The sequence below is a fragment of the Typha latifolia genome, chromosome 4 (assembly GCF_019914945.1).
Source record: "Typha latifolia isolate L0001 chromosome 4, TyphaL0001v2, whole genome shotgun sequence".
Classification (NCBI taxonomy): Eukaryota; Viridiplantae; Streptophyta; class Magnoliopsida; order Poales; family Typhaceae; genus Typha; species Typha latifolia.
The window spans coordinates 6,842,505-6,861,794 of NC_133089.1; the positions used below are offsets into that span (position 1 = coordinate 6,842,505).

General features: G+C 38.6%; 1 protein-coding gene across 2 annotated transcripts in view; it reads right to left on the reverse strand.

The window, feature by feature from the left end:
• LOC140786262 (probable amino-acid acetyltransferase NAGS2, chloroplastic) overlaps positions 1-18,269 on the reverse strand; it is a 48,174-nt gene extending 29,905 nt beyond the window's left edge. The window contains exons 1-3 of one of the 2 annotated variants that reach the window (XR_012108588.1): positions 17,820-18,259; positions 17,129-17,216; positions 13,606-13,814 (exon numbers count right to left, since the gene is read on the reverse strand). Coding sequence is in view for 1 of the 2 variants with exons in the window: in XM_073134559.1 (XP_072990660.1) it covers positions 13,606-13,814; positions 17,129-17,216; positions 17,820-18,134 (612 nt within the window). In the remaining variant the exon portion in view is untranslated. Of the gene's footprint in view, positions 1-13,605; positions 13,815-17,128; positions 17,217-17,819 lie in introns of both variants that reach the window. The other variant, XM_073134559.1, reaches the window with a different exon arrangement.
• Between the last annotated feature and the right edge of the window lie 1,021 nt (positions 18,270-19,290).

Consider the following 19,290-nt stretch of genomic DNA (forward strand, 5'->3'; position numbering starts at 1 on the left):
TTGAGAACTATGGGAGCTGTATCCTAAAAAACACAAGAACAATAAGATCAAAGAGCGCTCTAGTCAAACAACTATGGCCATTGATGCCTCCACTGAGGTGCCCTCTGCTGCTTATGTTCCCAATTGTTACGATCGCTTTTGTTGAAGATAAGTTTCTATCCGGTTTGACAATCTGGACAGAAATCAGTATAGAACTTGCAAAGATAACTGGAATCAATCTAACCGTTGGACTGATTTGATATTTAAATATTTGTTCCTCTGCCAGTTAGGAATCCAACACAATTGAAATCGTGTCAATCAGATAAATAAATCGAAAGTTACGTATGAAACAATGACTGAAGGTCTGGGGATAGCGGGATAGACGTGGAATAGGTGCCGTGGTTAGGATTATGGAAAATGATTATGGTTTAGTGGATGGATTAGTGCGTGGAACTAGATGAGGAGGGAGAAGGGAGCTTCCAAATATGGCTGATTGCTACAGAGAGGAAGGAGAAGCGACGGAGGATTAACCTCGGCCGTAGACGAGAATTTGGGGTAGATACCAAAAGGGAGGAAGAAGGGAGAAGATGACTCAAGCCTAGGTAAAGCCCAATTCCAATGATCAATAATCAATAGAGGTTGCTCTTCCACATATATATAGAGACTAAAAACCCTAAACAAATCCTATTACAACTCAACTTAAACCTAAACAAGTCTTATCACAACTCAACTTTCTCGTCGTGCATTGAGCCAAGATAAAAACCAATTCCAATTATCAATAATCAATAAAGGCTGCTCTTCCACATATATACCAAACATCTAAAAACTCTAAACAAATCCTATTACAACTCAACTTAACCATAAATAAGTCCTATCACAACTCAACTTTCCCGCCGTGCGTTTGAACGCCTCCCAATCGCATTCGAATGGCCAAAACACGTTTTTTTGTATGTGCGAACGCACGATCAGACATTTGAACGGCCAAAATGTGTCATCTGTATGTGCAAACGCGAATCAGGCGTTTGAACACCATCCATTTACATTCAAACGCACCTGCCAGAAACTATTTTATTGTCCTAAAACATAAATAAAAATTGATACAAATTGAAGCAATTTCACTATGCCCCTAAATCAAGAACCGCAACACCAATGTTGTCAAATTTTAGGGGTTGAGAGAGGAGGGTGCACGTGCTCTGCACGTGCAGCCCCTCCCCTCTCCCTCTCCAGCACGCGTCGAGGCTGATAAGGGGGGATTTCATCTAATCCGAATCGGATTAGATTTAATCCTCTTCTAATCTATAAATTAGCCCTAATCCTCTCTCTCTTCAACCCCCAGCCCTCTTCTCTCTTTTTTCTCCCTTCTTTCGCTTTTTCCTCACCGTCAGAGTCGTCGCCGTGGAATCGACCAGCCGGAGCGTCGCCGGAGGAAATTGGAACCACCACACTCCTCCCCGGTGAGCCCTCTCTCATCCCTCTAGTTTAATTTAAAAATAAATAGATAAATCCGAAATACCTAATTTGCGAAATTCGGCCTCGTCGGCAAATCTGGCCGGCCGACGGCTTCGAGTCGCAACCGCATCGTCACCGGAGGATCCGTGCTCCGAGCCTGGTGTCAGAGATGTCTTCTACGAGGCCCTTGTGGCTCTGATCGGCGTTGGATTCCGCGTCGGCCGTCGTGATGAGTCCTCTTCCACCTTGTGAGGACGACAGAGGAAGGGTGAGAGGGAGAGGAGAGGTTGAAGGTGGTCGTGAAGGGGTCGCCGGCGAGAGGTCGTCGGCGGTCACCCTCTCCCTCAATCATCTTCTCGCGTCGGTCGCGAGGGGGGAAGAAAATGGTTGGCTGGGCTCGGGTGAAACCCGAGCCAACCACCTTTTCCTTTTTAAGTCGGGTTCGGTTCGGGTTTGGATTTCGGATCCACAAACCCGAACCGAACCACTTAAGTTGGTGGGCTGCGGGTTAGCCCGAGCCCAATTCAATTAATTCGGCTGGGCCTCGGCCCAATCCGATTTAGTTGATGTCTTTTGGATTGGGCCGGGCCAGCAGCCCAGCCCAATCCAATGGGTAATTTTTTAAACCCATTTTAGTTATTTTTGGTTTTTAAATTTTAAAAATATTGTTATTATTCAAATTAAAAATTTGAATATTATTTATTATTTAAGGTGGTGAATTCTAGTACGTGAGCTAGAGATTTGAGGTTTCGGTTGGCTTGCCTAAACTCAGGTGAGTGGATTCACTCACGTGTTTATTTTATTATATTTCGTATTTTTGTCAGACTATATAAATTTTCTGTGTGCAAATTATTTATTTCACCCTCATGTGTAAAAATTAAATTGTTGCAATTTCTATGTGAAAGTCTATTTATTTCATCTGTACGTGCGAAAATTTAATTGTTTTATTTTCTGTGTGCATTTAATTATTAAATTCAGTGCATCACCATACTTCGAGCTAATATTGAAATTTGTGAAAAGAAAAAATGAAACTAGTATTGATATGACTTAGAGAACAGTCCCGGTATAAATCGTTTGCGATTTTTCGTGGTGACTCAAGTCTATCTAGAAGTCCAGAGAAAGGTCCTAAATTAGATCACTGCAGTGACTTTCTTAGGTGACTCTGGCGAGGTTAGGGAATAATCCTAGGAAAAAAATGAGAAAATTTCCTAGGTGACTCTAACTTCTCTCAACGGTTAGAGGAAAAGACAGAGCGTGTTGATCATAGGGTGATACCATCTGATGACCCTAACCGGATCAGCTATGAAGAAAAGTCCCGAGTGTCATCTCGAGGTGACTTCTAATTGATGTGGATCCACAAGGTTTAGACCCATTAAGACATATGACAGTATAAATATTAAAAGATGTTAATATGTTGAAAACGTGCAAGGTTACAAGTTGTAACATCTCTCTCTATTGTTATCATTGTTATTATTCAGAGAGCATGCCTATTGCATATTGTGATTGATATTGTTGCTTTTAGTTTAATTTATTCAGCATTAATATGAATTAAAATTTATTAGGTTAGTGAGTGGATTCCAATCACTGAGCTATAGTTGTAAGCTCACGGGTTCTTTTTTTTTTGTATTTGTTTATTATTTCAGGTAATAGTCAGCGGGGCGACTGAGCGAGATGTACCCGAACTCCACCTCCACTTAGGATTCACCTATTTACCTTTCCGCACTTTTGATTTTATGCTTTAGATTAGACATTTTATTTATTTAGTTTAGAGACTCAAAAACATTAATATTGTATTATATTTTTATTGCAATTAGTTATAAAATTTAATATAGCACATTCTTATTTATTTATTTATTTTTTCCATCGTGCACGTAGAGAGTATTAATAAGGCTTTGTGCATCTCAAGCATATTGAGATGCATGGCTGGTCATGATTCCTATTTTGGGTCGTGACAAATGTGCCTCATGATCATCTTCAGCAAATTAAACAGATAAATGAGCAACAAAGTCAACTTCTCAGCTATTTTCTGCAACATATCTGCTTTGTAAGAACCGAAAAAAAAGGGGTTGAGAGAGAAGGGTGCACCCTCCCCTCTCCCTCTCCAACAGGCGACAAGGCAGTCGCCGAAATTTCGCTGAATTCAAACTAATTTAGATTTTGATTTTGCACTATAGATTAAACCCTAATTTTTCTCTCTCCTCAACCCTTTTCCCCGAGCCGTTTCCCTTTTCTTCTTCCTCTCTCATTCGTTTTCTTCTTTCTCACCGTCGGAGTCATGCCGAGGAATCAGCTTGCCGGAATGCCGCCGGAGCCATCTGAGACCACCACGTGACTCCTTGGTAAGCCCTCTCCCACCCTTCAATTTTAATTAAAGTTTAATAAGGTAAAATGAAAATACCTAAATTGGGTTTTGCGACTCCATCGACAAACCAAGCTGATTGGCGGCTTCGGGCTGCTGCTGCTCATGCTCATGAGCTCCAAGTTGTTGGCCTTACGCCATGGTTGCCTGCTGGGAGAGGCCTCGTGGCTCTGTCTGCGATGGGTTCTTGTCAAAATCAGAAGAAAAAAAATTAGGGTTGCCCTCTCCCTCTCCGGCACGCGACGAGACGCAGAGAAGATTTTCTCTAATCCGAATCGGATTAGAGTTGCTCTTCTTATAATCTATAAATTAAAACCCTAAAAATTACTTCCCCTGCTAAACCATCCCATCCCAGTTCCTGCTACTCATACAGTGGTGTCGGTGTTTCAGACCCTTCTTCAGGCTGTTGGAGGACAGCCATCGCAGACTCCGGCTACATCAGAGTCAAGGCCCCTTAGTCTAGATAGGGGTATAGTGTTTGAAAAAATTTTGAAGACAACTCCACCTACCTTTAGAGGGACCACTGATCCGATAGAAGCACAGGCATGGCTGCTGCGAATCGAGAAGATATTACGAGTATTGGATTGTTCAGAGGATCAAAAGATTGCTTTGACGACCTATATGTTTGAGGATCGGGCAGAACATTGGTGGCGGATGATTGACTTCGGGAAACTTTAAGAAGATTTTCTTCGAGAAGTACTACCCTCGGGCCTTAAAGAAGAAGAAGCATGATGAGTTTTTGAGCTGAGACAGGGAGGCATGTCAGTGGTGGACTTTGAGGCGAGGTTCACCGAGCTATTGCGATTTGTTCCACATATAGCACCAAGCGAGGAAGAGAAAGTTAGCTTCTTCGAGGGTAAGTTGCGGCCAGCCATCAGAGATAGGATATCATTATTCCAGTGTCAGACACTTCCAGAAATGGTGTCTAAGGCACTCCTCGCCAAGAGAAATATTGGAGAGCTTCGCCAAGAACGAGAACAGCAGCATCCACAGAAAAAGCCGAGGAGGTACCAGGAGCAAAACAGAGGAGGTGGTCAGTCGTCTGGACAGCCCTTAAGGGCCGGGAGTGGACCAAACCCTTCTGGGGGAGGTCTCAAATAGAGTCAGCCAAAAAATTGTACGAGGTGTGGACGCTCACATTCGTCTAAGGTTGGGTGCAATGGAGTACCACGAAGCTGGTACAACTGTGGAAGACCTGGCCACTTAGCGAGAGATTGCAGAGCACCACGTGGGGGATGGCGTCCGACTTCTCAGCAGGATCAACAACATCGACCATCCCAGTCAGGCACAGTGAACAATAAGCCTCCAGCAAATAGCGAAAATCCAGGAGTGAGGCCAGAGAATAAAGGAAGAATTTATACCTTGACCCAGGAAGAGGATGAGCACTCACCATCCGTGGTGCAAGGTACATTATCTATTTCTTCCATACCAGCTAAAGTCCTTTTTGACTCTGAAGCCTCTCATTCTTTTGGTTCACTTGATTTTCTTTCCTTATTAACTATTGCACCTGAGATTATGGAATCATATTTAGCAGTGACTACACCCATAAGGAGGACCATACTTTTAAATCTTATCTGCAGATCTTGTTTAGTAGAGATAGACAAGTCGAAACTTCCAGTAGATCTTATTTGTCTAGACATGCATGATTTTGATCTTATACTGGGTATGGATTGGCTATCTGCACATCATGCTATAGTGGATTGTAGAATGAAAAGGGTTACATTTTCTATCCCAGAGAAGCCAGAATTTTTCTTCCAGGGTGAGCGAAAGATTCCTACGACCAATATTATCTCAGCATTTCAAGCAGATCGATTAATGAAGAAAGGATGCCTAGCCTTTTTAGCATCGGTAGTGGGCGTGGAGCGTGCATAGCAGGAGATTCATGAATTTCCAGATGTTTTTCCTGAAGATCTACCTGGCCTTCCACCCGATAGAGAGATAGACTTCATCATAGATCTGCTCCCTAGCACTGAACCAATATCAAAGGCACCCTACAGGATGGCACCAGCAAAACTTAGAGAGTTGCAGACCCAACTTCAAGAGTTGCTAGATTTGGATTTTATTCATCCGAGTGTATCACCTTAGGGAGCACCAATTTTATTTGTAAAGAAGAAAGATGGATCGATGCGTCTTTGCATTGATTATCGAGAGTTAAATAAAGTCACTGTGAAGAACAGGTATCCACTACCCCGGATTGATGATCTTTTTGATCAACTGCAAGGTTCTCAGGTCTTCTCAAAAATCGATTTGAGGTCTGGTTATCACCAATTGAAGATCAAGAATGAAGATATTGCAAAAAACAGCATTTAGGATTCGCTATGGCCATTATGAGTTCTTAGTGATGCCTTTCGATGCCTTTCGATCTTACAAATGCATCTGTAGCTTTTATGGACTTAATGAACCGGATCTTCAAAACCTTTTTCGACCAGTTTGTTGTGATATTCATTGACGATATAATGATCTATTCCAAGAGCAAAAAAAAGCATGAGAAACATCTGAGGACAATACTGCAAACTCTTCCTGAGGAAAAGCTTTATGCTAAGTTTAAGTGTGAGTTTTGGTTGGATGAGGTGGCGTTCTTAGGGCATATAATCAGCAAGGATGGAATCAAGGTGGATAAAAAGAAGATCGAGGCTATTAGCAAATGGCCGAAGCCTACTTCAGTATTTGAAGTACGCAGTTTCCTTGGATTGGCAGGCTACTATAGAAGGTTTGTGGAGGGATTTTCACGAATTGCCTTGCTACTTACTCACCTCACCAAAAAGGGGGTGAGATTTGAGTGGTCAGATGATTGTGAAAACAGCCTCCAAGAGCTCAAGCAGAAATTGATTTCAGCTCCTATCCTTTCACTTCCGACGGAGAGCGATAACTTTGTAATTTATAGTGATGCATCCCGATAGGGCTCGGTTGTGTTTTGATGCAGCATGGAAAGGTGATAGCTTATGCATCTAGACAACTTAAGATTCATGAGAAGAACTATCCTACTCATGATCTTGAGTTGGATGCGATGGTTTTTGCACTAAAGATTTGGCGTCACTACCTTTATGGAGAATCTTGCGAAATTTTCACTGATCATAAAAGCCTCAAATATATTTTCACTCAGAAAGAACTTAATTTGAGGCAGCGTAGGTGGCTAGAATTAATCAAGGATTATGATGTTAGTATCAATTACCATCCTAGGAAGGCAAATGTGGTAGTCGCTGCTTTGAGCAGAAAATCATCAGAGGGGCACTTATCAGCACTTACTTGTCAGCAATGCATTATTGAAGAATTTAGACGCCTGAAGATTGAAGTAACATCAAATCCAGAGTGAGTAGCTATTTGTAGCCGGCTAGTGGTCAAACCTACACTTTTAGATCGTATCCAGGCTGCTCAGTTAGAGGATGCCAACCTTAAGAAGATTTTGGAAGGATTAGAAAAAGGAGAAGCTCATGGCTATTCAAGATCAGATGAAGGACTAATCAAGTACCAAAATCGAGTCTGTGTCCCAGCCAGTGAGGAATTAAATAATGAAATTATGTCAGAGGCGCACAGTTCAGGATTCAGTATCCACCCAGGCAGCACAAAAATGTATAGAGATTTGCGAGAAAACTTCTGGTGGAATGGCATGAAAAAGGACATAGCTAACTTTGTGGCCAGATGTCTCATTTGTCAGCAAGTCAAAGTTGAGCACCAAAAGCCTGCAGGGATGTTACAACCTTTGCCTTTATCGGAATGGAAGTGGGAGGATGTGACTATGGTCTTTGTCTCGGGACTCCCCCGCACTAGATCGAATCATGATGCAATTTGGGTGATCGTGGACAGACTAACTAAGTCCGCTCATTTTTTGGCTCATTTTTTGGCCATTCGTATGATTTACTCTTTAGATCGTCTTGCACAACTTTATATTAGAGAGATTATTCGACTCCATGGTGCACCTTTGTCTATCGTATCTGATCGAGATCCTCGTTTTGTTTCTAAATTCTGGCGGAGCCTTCATTCAGCTATGGGCACACGTTTGAGATTCAGTTCAGCTTATCACCCGCAAACTGATGGAGAATCCGAGAGGACTATTCAAACCCTTAAGGATATGTTGCGAGCATGTTTTTTAGAGTGGAAGGGAAATTGGGATGATCATCTTCCACTCATGGAGTTCTCATACAATAATAGCTACCATTCGAGTTTAGGGCTAGCACCTTACGAGGCTTTGTATGGTAGAAAATGCAGATCTCCACTTTGTTGGTTTGAGGTTGGTGAAAGACAATTATTGGGACCTGATATAGTACAAGATGCCACGCAGAAAATTGTTAAAATCAAGGAAAAGCTTCTTGCAACTCAAAGCCGTCAAAAGAGCTATGCTGATAACCGAAGAAGAAACCTTGAGTTTCAAGTGGGTGACATGGTTTTCCTAAAGGTGTCACCTTGGAAAGGCTTAATCAGGTTTAGTAAGAAAGCCAAGTTGAGTCCTCGCTTTATTGGACCTTTTGAGGTGTTAGAGCGCATTGGAGAGGTGGCATATCAGATAGCACTGCCACCTAGGTTATCTAAAGTGCATAATGTTTTCAATATATCTATGTTGAGAAAGTATGTGCCTAGTGCAGACCATGTGATCGACTTCGAGCCTTTAAAAATTCGAGAAAATTTATCTTATGAAGAGCAACCCGTGGAAATTCTAGAGACTCAGTAAAGAACTCTTCGAAATAGGGTAATCTCTTTCGTGAAGTTTTATGGCAAAACCATAAGCCAGAAGAAGCAACTTGGGAGCGTGAAGATGAAATAAGGGAAAAGCATCCAGAGCTATTTTCCCAATCTTCATAGCGTCTATTACAGTATTACCTTATCCTTTTATTACACTAATCTTAATTTCGAAGACGAAATTTCTTTTTGTTGAGAATAGTTGTCAGAACTATAAAAAAAAAATTGGGGTTGAGAGAAGAGGGTGCACATGCTCCGCACGTGCAGCCCCTCCCCTCTCCCTCTCCGGCAAGCGACTAGGCGCAGAAAGAAATCGCGCCTAATCCGGATTGGATTAGGTCTGGATTTCCCTTCTAATCTATAAATTAAACCCTAATCCTCTCTCTCCCCTCAAACCCCCCAGCCTCCTTCCCCTCCTTCGTTTTCTTATTTGCTCTCACCGTCGGAGTTGTTGCTGTGGAATCGGATCGCCGGAGCATCGCCGGACAAAATTAGGACCACCACACTCCTCCCCGGTGAGCCCTCTCTCATCCCTCTAGTTTTATTTAAATTTAAAGAGATAGATTAGAAATACTTAATTCGAGGAATTCAGCCTCGTCGGCATATCAGGCCGGCCGGCGGCTTCGGGTCGCAATCGCATCGTCACCGGAGGCTTCGTGCTCCAAGCCGGTGTCAGAGATGTTTTCTACGGAGCCCTCGTGGCTCCAATCGACGCCGACCTCGGCATCGGTGGTGGGTTTTCCTCCACCTCATGAGGACGATGAAGAGAGAGGGAGAGGAGAGGTTGAAAGTGGTCGAGAATGGGTCGCCGGCGGTCACCCTCTCCCTCAGTTCTCTTCTCGCGTCGATCACGAGAGGGAAGAAAGGGGTTGGCTGGGCTCGGGTTAAACCCGAGCCAACCCCTTTTTCCTTTTAAGTCGGGTTCGGTTCGGGTTTGGATTTCGGATCCACAAACCCGACCCGAACCAAACCACTTATTTGGTGGGCTGCGGGTTAGCCCGAGCCCAATTCAATTAATTTGGCTAGGCCTCGGGCCAACAGCAGCCCAGCCCAATCCAATGGGTGGGTTAAACCCATTTTAGTTTTTCTTTTAGTTTTTTTTTTTAAATCTTAGAAATATTGTTATTATTCAAATTAAAATTTTGATTATTATTTATTATTTAAGGTGGTGATTTTTAGTTCGTGAGCTAGAGATTTGAGATTTCGATTGTCTTACCTAGACTTAGGTGAGTGAGTTCACTCACATGTTTATTTTACTGTGTTTCGTATTTTTGTCAGACCATATTAATTTTCTGTGTGCAAATTATTTATTTCACCCTTACGTGTAAAAAATTAAATTATTGCAATTTCTGTGTGCAAATCTATTTATTTCATCCGTACATGCGAAAATTTAATTGTTATATTTTCTGTCTGCATTTAATTATTATATTCAGTGCATCACCATACTTCGTGCAAATATTAAAATTTGTGAAAATAAAAATAAGACTAGTATTAGTACGACTTAGAGAACAGTCTCCGTATAAATCGCTTGTGATTTTCCTTGGTGACTCAAGTTTATCTGGAAGTCCAGGGGAAAGTCCTAAATTAGATCACTGCGGTGACTTTCTTAGGTGACTCTAGCGGGGTTAGGAAATATTCCTAGAATGAATGAGAATTTCCTAAGTGACTCTAACTTCTCTCAACGGTTAGAGAAAAAGACAGTGTGTTGATCACAGGGTGATACCATCCTGAGCGTCATCTCGAGGTGACTTCTAGTTGATGTGGATTCACAGGGTTTTGACCCATTGAGACATATGACAATAAAAATATTAAAAGATATTAATATGTTGAAAACGTGCAAGGTTGCAAGTTGTGACATCTCTCTATTGTTATCATTGTTATTATTTAGAGAGCATGCCTATTGCATATTGTTATGGATATTGTTGCTCCTAGTTTAATTTATTCAGCATTAATATGATTTAAAATTTATTTAGTTTTCGAGTGGATTCCACTCACTAAGCTTAGTTGTTGGCTCATGGATTCTTTTTTTTTGTATTTGTTTATCTATTTCAGGTAATAGTCAGCGGTGCGACTAAGCGAGATGTACCCGGATTCCACCTCCACTTAAGGATTCACATATTTACTTTTTCGCTCTTTTAGATTTTATGTTTTAGATTAGAAGTTTTATTTATTTAGTTTAGAGACTCAAAAACATTAACATTGTTTTATCTTCATTGCAATTAATTTTAAAATTTAATAAAGCACATTTTTATTTTATTTATTTATTTTGCCATCATACACGTAGAGAGTATTAATAAGGCTTTGTGTATCCCAAGCATATTGAGATGCATGGCCGTTCATGATTTCTATTTTGGGTCGTGACAGTTCGCCTCCATCTCGTGAGGACAACGAAGTCGCGAGAAAGAGAGAGTCGAGAGGCTTGAGGGTTGTCGTGAACCGCCGCCGGCGGGGTCGCCGGCAGTCACTCTCTCCCTCAACTCTTCTCTTCCTCGCGTCGATCGCAGGAAGAAAAGGAATTGGGTAGGGCTCGGGTTTAACCCGAGAAGAACAGTCCAGTATTTCTCCCTCAACTCTTCTCTTCTTCGCGTCGATCGCGGGAAGAAAAGGAATTAGGTAAGGCTCGGGTTTAACCCGGGAAGAACAGTCCGGTATAAATTGCTTACAACTTTCCATTGTGACTCAAATCTACTTGAAAATCTAAGGGAATATCCTATTTTAAAACATTGCGGTGACTTTCTTAGGTGACTGACGGAGTTAGTGAACAGTCCCAGATTAGATCGAAAACTTTCTCTAATCTCCCTCAATGGTTAGTGAAAGAGAAGGTACTTTTATCACATAATAACACCTCCTGGTGACCCTAACCAGATCAACTATGAGGAAAAGACTCCAAGTGTCATTTCGATATTACTTCTAGTTGATGTGGATCCATAAGGTATAGACCCAATTGATACAAATAGCATTATCATTATTGAGAAATTTTAATATGTTAGAGCTGAGCATGTTATGAGTTAAGACTTTGTTACTATTATTGTCATTATTACTGTTACTTTCAAAATATGCTTAGTGAATTACCATTTTATATCGCTAGATTTAGATTTTATTTAAAGTTATAAATTTTGAATTTATTTGGCTTTTGAGTGGATTCCACTCGTTGAACTATAATTGTTGGCTCATAAATTTTTCCTTCTAATATTTTAGATAATAGTCAGCGTGGCAACTGAACAAAATGCACTGAGACCCACCTCCATTTAGGATCTACCATTTTTACCTTTCGATTCTTTGTCTTTATGTTTCAAACTATCTATTAATTAAATTTGCTTACAGACACATTAGTAATGACATTGATTATTTTCATTGTTATTAAATTAAATTATTGAACTCAGATTTTCTCATTAATTCTTATTATTGTGTACTTAAAAAGTATTAATAAGGCTTCATGTATCTTAAGTGTATCGAAATACATAGTTGATCATGATTTTGATTTCAGATCGTGACACAGGCTTTTAAGTATATCTAGATTTGGGACTTCGCTCCTCTATCATGTGGTATTGATCAAATTAACTACAAATGGATTTATCAGATCAAACGATAACCTGATGGATCTATTGAGTGCTACAAAGCTTGTCGTATAGCAAGAAGACCTTTGCCCTTTTTGCTCAAATGACTATTGTTATTACTCTTATTGCGGTTGCTGCAATTTGTCACTTGGCCTTTATTTTAGATGGATGTGACAAATGCACTTCTTCATGGTGATTTGTTTAAGATAGTTTATATGCAACCTCTATTTGGCTTATCTGTTCCTTTATCTTATATTTGTCACATCTGTCGAGCTATTTATGGACTCAAACAAGCACCTTGTGCTTGGTTTGAGCAATTCCGTTGTGCAATCACCAAGATGGTTATGTTAAAAGTGCTCATGACCCCTATATGTTTGTACTGTCATCACTCTATAGGCGAGTTATTCTCTTACTCTATGTAGAAGACATGATTATTACTGGTGATGATTGGTTTCTTTCAAATCTCTACATAAGCACTCGTCTCGACATTTAAAATGAAAGATCTAAGACTTCTAACATTATTTTCTAGGTTTTGATATTGCTCAAGACAAGAGAGATATGCTTATATCTTAACAAAAGTATGTCTCTGATCTGATTAGTCAAGCTGCCATATTTGATGAAAGGACATTTGATACACCCCTTGAGCTTCATGTAAATCTTTTCCTATGAATGGTGTGGCATTGTTAGATCCGACTAGATGTAGGCACATCGTCGGTCAACTCTTGTACTTATGTATCACCAGACTAGATATTTCGCATGTGGTCAACATAGTCAATTTGTGGCAGCTTCTAGATCCATTCATTATGTAGCACTTCGTCGAATTCTCAGATATGTGCAAGGGATTATTAGTCCCTCCCTTTTGATGTATGTGGTTCGTGCTTATTCTAATGTTGACTTGGCTAGAGATCCTACCACTTGCTGCTCTACCATTGGGTTCTGTTTGTTTCTTAAAGAGTCTCTTATCTCTTAATGCAGCGGGAAGCAAAATATTGTCTCTCTCTAGCACTGAAGCAAACTGTAGGGTCATGTCCACAACCACCAAAGAGATTACTCACCTTAAATGTCTATTGGATGACATGGGTGTGCCAATACTACCTACAAGCAATCTTGTCGACAAATTCTTGGTGTTTGATCCATCTTGAGTTTGAGAGGGGTGTTAATGTATATATGTGTCCATGTATCTTATATCATGTCTAAGGTACAACATATCATGTAAGATGTATATATTCATCTCCTAGTGAGAGAAATAAGATTGAATCTTCCAATTCTAACAATTACCAAAGAGAATATATAATACATTGACCACACTAGAAAGGCATGTAATTTCCTAATCCAAGGAGTTGGAAATTGTGATGGTGCTGGACACCATAAGAAAGGCTACACAGAAAATCTCTATCTGTATGTTTCATTTGCTTGTTTTTCATGTGACATCACACAACTGATCTCTTTTGAATTTACAACTCTGTATTGGAAAATATCCTTCTCATTTTAGATACTAAAAGAATCAGCTTCATGCTTTCAAAAAGATAATATTTGCTACTTCAGTAGCAACGTAAATAGGACAATTCAAGTAATGTGTAAGTTCACCTTAGCAGCAAGGAAGTTGCCACTTGAAACATTGACGCCAAGCTCATGCCAGCGACTGTTATCACCATGTCGACGAAGATTTAATATAGGGGGTCCAGGAGAAAGCTTTGCTTCTATTGTAAGCCGTATCATCCCAGCTGCTTCCATTGCGGCCTCTAAGGATTCATCATCAGTGATTCGATACCGACCAACATACTGGCCCTTCCTTCCTGTGGGACAAGTCCATTATGAAGACTCGCATGGCCAAAGAAGGATAAAGCATTAAAAAATATCCACCATATAATACTTTAGAAATCAACAAATGTTCCACAATGCGGAAAATTAAATATCAAGAAAAAAGGTTTCAATGTGGATTTCTCGGAAGGAAAATTAAAAGACCAAAAGTTGAAAAATACACAAGTAAAACATAAATCACTACATTTAATGGCTGCCATAAAACTATGTTCCAACAGAAGAATAAAAAAAAAAGAACAGCCCTATGTTCCAATTAGTTATCATCGGCCGCATAGGCCCTTCTCTCCTTTTAGTTATACTTCCTTATTTGATAGTATATGCAGGTGATCAGGATGCAAACAATCTTCAGGATGTAACCTAGCTTAAGCCAAACTGTCACGCCCCGATCCGGGAACATAATGGTCGTGAATCTCTAGGATAAAACCCGGAGAAAACACGAAAGCCCAAATAGTAATCAAATCCTAAAATAGATTGACACAGCGAAAACGGTACTCAGCCTTCAAAGTCCTCACTAAGCGGCTTCTTAAATTCTTGCAAAATAATAAGTCCTGATGAGCTAGATGCCCAGCAAGTAACCCACTCTACTAATAATATGTCTAACGACAAAAATCAACATGTGATACATATAGTAGCAGAAAAAAAATCATAATAATAATATATAAGTCGTCTTGAAAAATAAATAATTTTCTTGTCTCTTATATTGAATTTTTACATCCATATATACTAAATTAGAATAAATTATTCATATTAACTCATTTTGAATAAATCAATATAAAATGAATTAATCTCCACTAAAAGTGTATTTTCATGGAAATCGAATTATAAATCACTTATATTAACACAATCTGAATAAATCAGCATAAAATGAATCTCCACTAAAGTGTATTATCATGGAAATCGAATTATAAATCACTTATAATATCTTAATTTAAATAAAAATATAAAACAAATCAATCTCTACTGAAAATGTACTATCATGGAAATCGAATCATAAATCATTCATAATATCTCAATTTGAATAAATCAATATAAAAGCAATCGATCTCTGCCAAAAGTGTACTATCATGAAAACCCGCCAAAACTGATAAAATATCATATTGTCTCATTAATGGATACTCTGACCTATGACCACATCGCACTACCTAGTCACCATCGAGATGGCGCCCGGGACTTTTTTAGATAGTCGATCCGTCTAGGTTCACAGTAAATACTCTGTAGTGCCCTACTAGCTTTTCCACTAGCCGTTGAGTAAGATTAGAGTCACCAGGACAAAAATCCAAGAATCTTTTCCCTAATCCCGCTAGAGTCACTTGATAGCACGTCGCAACATTACATTCCAAGAATCTTTTTCTAGGACTTATCTTTTTAAAAACAAATTGGGTTCCAAATCTCACTTTTATTAGTATTCAACTATACTGATTCATTCTAAATCTCAAGTATCAAATTCCTCAATCACCAAAATTCTCAATTTTTCAAATACAATATATAAACGAATAATCCATGAATTCAAATACTATTATTTTCTCCAATATATATATAATATAAATCATTCTTAATAAGTTAGAAAACACAAATAAATAATAATCTAATATTTAATCTTGCAAAATTTCACATCTCAAAAATAATGTTTTATTTTTGATCATATTCTAAAAATAAAGATCTCTTATATTTTATTTATAGAAAATAAAATATATTAGCATAAAGATTTCCTCTATTATTTTCTGAAAATAAAATATAATAATTTTTTTTTACAAATCCGAAATTCCTTTAAATTAAAGTAATTCCAACTTATATCTTATTTTCTAGAAATAAAAATAAATACTTTGAAATCTGAAAAATAATAAACAATAAAATCCCTTTTTTTCAAGAATGACAAATATGAATTTTCTATAAAATACAAAATCTTAATATTTCTAATTCTTTATTGAAAATCCTTAAAATAACGATTTTCTTAACTTCTCGCATAATTGACATCATCATATTGTAAAGTTTCTTATCTTATAAAATTAAACATGATAAGAATAAACATAAAGAGATATTTATAATTCATCAATTCTATTTTTATATAATAAAAATTTTAAAAAATATGAGTGGGAACTTGCCTTGATCGCTGAATCCAAAGTAATTTGATTCATAGTTTCCAGTTTCGGCCGATCCCGATCCGGGCCAAAACATACAGGTGCCTGCAGCTGCAGCTATCAGCTGCTGCTGACAGTAGCAGCTAAAGAGAGAGGGCTACTGAGGTTCTTCAACTAACAAGGTTCTACTCATCTACAAAACTTAATCTTTCGTCTTAAGGGCTATCTAGACGAAAGATCAATCTCGAGGGCTACTGAGGTTGGACTTCAATCACGAGAAGCAATGAATCGTGGGTTCTAGCGAGCAAGACTGAGAGGAACAAAGTCATTTGGATCGACAGGTTGTTTTGTGAGTCAGTCTTGTAACTGCTACTATCATAGTGATTGATTTTGATCCGAATTTGGATCCGTGGTTTTTTTCCGTTTAGATTTTTCCACGTTAAAATCTTGGCGTTCATCTATGCTTTCGTTCTTAATATATATTCGGACTTTTACTTAAGTGAACGAGTAATATCATTGCCTAGTATTTAGATACATACTTGTGTCTAGGGGTTTTTCACATTCTTCTAAAGCCATTTGGAATCTAACAACTTATCTGGGAGCTTGCAATTTTATTCATCTGCACAGACATGAGCTAAACGATGAATGCGAAAGCTTATGCTAACCAAAGCACTGACTTAAATTTTCTACATCTCTAAAGCCACAGTTAAGGTTCTGACTTCTAGGGCAGTCTGATTTTTTCTCATCATGATCTAAAGGGCAAAGAATTGGATTCAATCTAAGTATGCATGCCTACTATAGCAATGGAGAATTCAATTGACAGAAGCATTCTGCAGAAGCAGATGAGACACAGATTAGCTGCATGAAAAAGGAACAGATTTAAGAACTAAAAGATAACAAAAAGGAAAAGAGATTTTCCACTATCTGTATACTCCTCAATTATCTGAACAAAGGCAACTATGATACATAAAAGATAATCTCACTAGAATGTTCATTTCCAATTCTTATTACAAAAGGAAACGATTTTTAGTATCTTTGCAGATAACATATAAGGTTGAGTCTTCTAAGGGGTCTGTAGACGACACTGGTAAGTAAAATTTGCTACCAATAAGAAAGGATAATACAACAAGCTCAAACTCATGAACCATCACAGAAGCATGAAATTGCAAATTTGGGATTTACAATAAATAAAACATGATAGCTCCACTCACCTTTCTCTTCCAAGAGTCTATCAATTTGGACGTGGGTTCCAGGAACAAGGACGAATCTAATCCCCAGACCATGGAGGAGTGAAATATCCTGCAAGTAAATACATACACAATGTTAATTAAGAAATGAAAAACCAGAACAGATACATCTCATTGTATTACTCTTTGCTCACAATGGCAGCATAGAATGGTCTAGTGAAAATAGTTTATGATATAATCCATTCTATTTCCAACTTCCAACTTTCAAGGTGACCACTATAGATCTTTTTGTACCATTGAACTTGGCCATTTTGTTTCCTCATTGATCGAGTTGATTTCGGTCTTTGGATTGACCAGCAAGTGGGAGCTGTAAGGCAGGAAGGGTGTGAGTCAAGCAGGAAGGTTTTGCTTGTAAGCAAGCAATCGGCAAGCCGCACAGAACATATTCAACAGTAAGTGGTCCAACTTTTAGATCAAAAAGCATCTCTGACATCAAGCAGGGTTCAGTGCCGGATCACCTTGATATAAACAAAAGCCCATATACATATAAAAGAAAGCCATCTTGCCTAAACAATTCCTCTCAACCAACTCAAAAATACTCTCTTTTACTGGGATAAAAATATTCAGGTACAGTCCTACCTACACCATCCATAGCACCATCAAATGAACCAAATTCTCGAAAACAACAAAGGAAACAGAACAAAAGACAAAATACCTGGAGAATGGTATTCAAATAAGGGCTGGAGACGATCTCGGCAGTGATCACCAACACGAACGTGCTTCCCCTGTGCCCCCTTATATACGGCCACGCCTCCCGAAACCACCTGACAAACCGCTCGTCCTCCCCGCCGCCGCCGGAGATCCCACCGGCGCGGCCATTAGCGTGTCCATCGGAACTACAACTAAGGGAAACACCCCTAAGGTGAAGAGAACCCCATCCCGGCCTCAAATACCGCCGCCACATCGCCGGAACACGAGGGACTCTCCCCGGATTCGAGATCATAGAAGGCTTCGTGCACGAAGCGGCCATGGAGCGTAGGTAAATGTGGAGAAAGAAGAGCCCCTAGAGACGAAGGGGAGGAAGCAGAGAAGACGAAGAAGAGATGGGAGTGACGCGGCGAGGCGAGATAAAGACGGAGAGGAGAGGGAGGACTATTTGGCGCGCAAGGAGAAGTGACGCGCGGAAAAGACACATGACATTTGGCTTTCGAACAAGCACAGCGTACGAGGAAAAATTCTGAAAGGACGTTATTTTTTAATATCAAAATGCCACTTGCTCGTTACTATCGTAACAGTAGCTGAAATTCTCGAGTCTTATACTATTCTCGTCCCAAATTTTTTTTTCATTCTTTATTTTTAGAAAAAAAAATAAAATAAAAAGGAAATCAAAGATTGGTAATTCTATCTCTATTGTTTATTGTTGACATAAACAAGAGCTCAAAAAATCACCTTAAAATTTACAGCACCTTGATATAAAATATTGATATGTTCAACAGCTTAGAAAACATTTTTAGCATTGTTTTAATTATAGTCATTCATATATTATGTTTGGAAGATACAACATTACAATAAATAAGTTTCTAAACATGCATATTTTTATCATAATACTCTCATTTTGTAGTATCTTATATATATATATATATATATATATATATATATATATATATTATCACATATCATATAAAATAGGGTAAATTATAGTATAACCGATTTGTTGTTTGGCCAAAATCAAACTATACCTATTTTTAAATTTTATTTATCAAAATATATTATTTCTTAAATTTAATACTAAAATAAATTTATTTTGCGGTAGCTCTACATAAAACACTAGAATTATTAAGCGATTTACCCAGTTAAAAGTAGAACCTTGATATGATCAGCATTTTTCAAGTAAAATGCTAATATGATCGGTGTTTGTATTGAAAGAAAAAAGAGTTAAAAACTTGACACTTTATTATAAAATAATACACATAAAATATTGAATAGTAAATAATTTATTGTTAAAAATATTAAACTATTCAACCACTTATTAAGATGCTGACATACTTTTTTCGTTGAGGATCGATTATAACTTTTCTAACTAATAGTAAATTTTAGACATAATATGATATTACCAAGATAAAAGTAAAATAAATGTAATTATTCTTATTGAAGCTTCATCAAACCTCAAATGAGAGAAATATAAA